Here is a 1,910-nt window from a genome sequence, read left to right on the forward strand (position 1 = left end):
TGTCCCAAACAAAAAAACCCAGACTTAAGGGTCAAGTAATCAATCTCTCTGTATCAACCTAACTTAACCTTTAAACTGGTTTAGTGCTCTAGAACCTAACTTCTTTTTCACTTGGCCAATTTCTCAGCACACCTCTAAGTAGTTTACAGCTGAATTGCTTGCTCAGCAGTTAAACACTTGTTCTCTTGCTGAGGACTCAGGTTCAGTTCCCAGCACTTACATGGTGGCTCATATCGTCTATTTACAGTCCCAGGTAATCTGACACCCTCTTCTAATCTCTGCTGGCATCAGGCACCACTGCACACATATGAAACACTCAAAACATCAATAAAATTTTTTAAAAACCTGTTTTCTGAATAAAGGCCAACAAAATTTAACAAGTGATCAAGTCAATTTATTTAGTTGACTTAGGCATCCGCAATAGTGACTTCAACCTCCACTCCTGGCTCAATACTGATGGAAGTAATCTGTTTAACAATCTCGGAAGGACTGTGTAAGTCAATGAGTCGCTTGTGGATTCTCATTTGGAAACGATCCCACGTCTTGGAACCTTCACCACAAGGTGTTTTTCTTGTAGTGATTCTCAGTGTCTGCAATAAAACAAAACAAACTGTAGTGTACTTCTAAACCACTTTCCCCGTACACTAACAGGATTCAGATAGCAGCAACTTTCACAAGACAGCAGCACCCTTGGAGTTTGATTTAATAAGGCCTCACATCCAATCACCACCATCAGGTATTTGGCACCTAGTACATGCTAAATTGTACTAACTTCCGTTTCTTCCTTTAAGAATTCCTTTGGGCCGGGCAATGGCGGCGCACGCCTTTAATCCCAGCACTTGGGAGGCAGAGGCAGGCGGATCTCTGTGAGTTCGAGGCCAGCCTGGTCTACAGAGCGAGTTCCAGGAAAGGCGCAAAGCTACACAGAGAAACCCTGTCTCGAAAAACCAAAACAAAAATTCCTTTGGCAACCAAACCCCGAAACACCAACACCCCGTTTTATACCAGTAGAAGATTGTCATGTACCTTGGTAGGCATGCGCACCGGTCCTTTCACCTTCAGATTCTTTTCCTTTGCGCCTCTGATCAAGTCGGCACACACTGCAGATAAACACACACTGTCTTTCAGTTAATTCAAAGTGACTGACGCCGCCGTAAGGACGTCAGCCTATCGGCTCAGAATAGCGTATAAGAACATCACTGCAGTTCAAGACAGTAGGGGTCTCCTCACCGCCGACCGCCCCCAGCCAAGGTGCAAAGGGCACCACGGGACGCCCGGGGCCGCCGTACTGACCCTTCTCCAGCGACTTCACGTTGCGGCTGGTGAGCGTGATTCGAATTCGGTGAATCGCCACCTCGGGCTCCACGGGCGTCTTCCCGGTATCTTTAAAAGCCTGTTGTCAGGCAGACAAACAGCGGGGCGTAAGCGGCGGCCACTCACGACACCAGGCCACCGGGACCCTCCCGGGCCGCGGCCCGAGCCCTCTGCAGGCTCCGCGCTCGCGGCGCCCGGGACCGCGCGCCCCGCAGCCGCCCCAGGCCGCGCTCGCGGCGCCGACCCCCGCTCACCATGGCTGCGGCGCGGCTTCCTGACCGACTTGTCCCTCAGCAGGAGCGAACAGCGGTGAGTCAGGACGGGAGCAGGCCGGACGGAGCTCCGCGGCACGCAGCACCACGCCTCGGAAAGGACCGCGCCGCGGCCCGCTCGCGCTTATATAGCACGCTCGCATCCGGGGCCCTCGCGCCCCGGAACAGGAACCTCCGCACCCGCCAAGAGGTGGCGGCCGGAGCCCGGGCTGCGGGGCCTCCGAGTTGGCGGGAAAAGTGAGGGCGCGCGCGCCCCCTGCCGGCTGGGCGGAGCCACTGCCCTAACCCGGCGGATTCGGGAGGCTGGAGCCCGGGAAAGTCGTG

General features: G+C 54.2%; 1 protein-coding gene and 1 non-coding gene across 2 annotated transcripts; both read right to left on the minus strand.

The window, feature by feature from the left end:
• Positions 1-372: 372 nt before the first annotated feature.
• Positions 373-1,700, minus strand: Rps20 (ribosomal protein S20). The gene is made up of 4 exons (XM_059255633.1): positions 1,569-1,700; positions 1,294-1,393; positions 1,027-1,100; positions 373-590 (listed from the first exon to the last, which is right to left on the minus strand). Exons 1-4 carry the CDS (start codon positions 1,569-1,571, stop codon positions 408-410), a joined length of 360 nt encoding a protein of 119 aa, XP_059111616.1. The 5' UTR covers positions 1,572-1,700; the 3' UTR covers positions 373-407.
• LOC131905452 (small nucleolar RNA U54) lies at positions 1,169-1,235 on the minus strand. Its single transcript, XR_009377960.1, has one exon. It is a non-coding gene; the product is annotated as a small nucleolar RNA U54 (small nucleolar RNA).
• Positions 1,701-1,910: the final 210 nt, after the last annotated feature.

This window comes from Peromyscus eremicus, chromosome 2 (genome assembly GCF_949786415.1).
Source record: "Peromyscus eremicus chromosome 2, PerEre_H2_v1, whole genome shotgun sequence".
Classification (NCBI taxonomy): Eukaryota; Metazoa; Chordata; class Mammalia; order Rodentia; family Cricetidae; genus Peromyscus; species Peromyscus eremicus.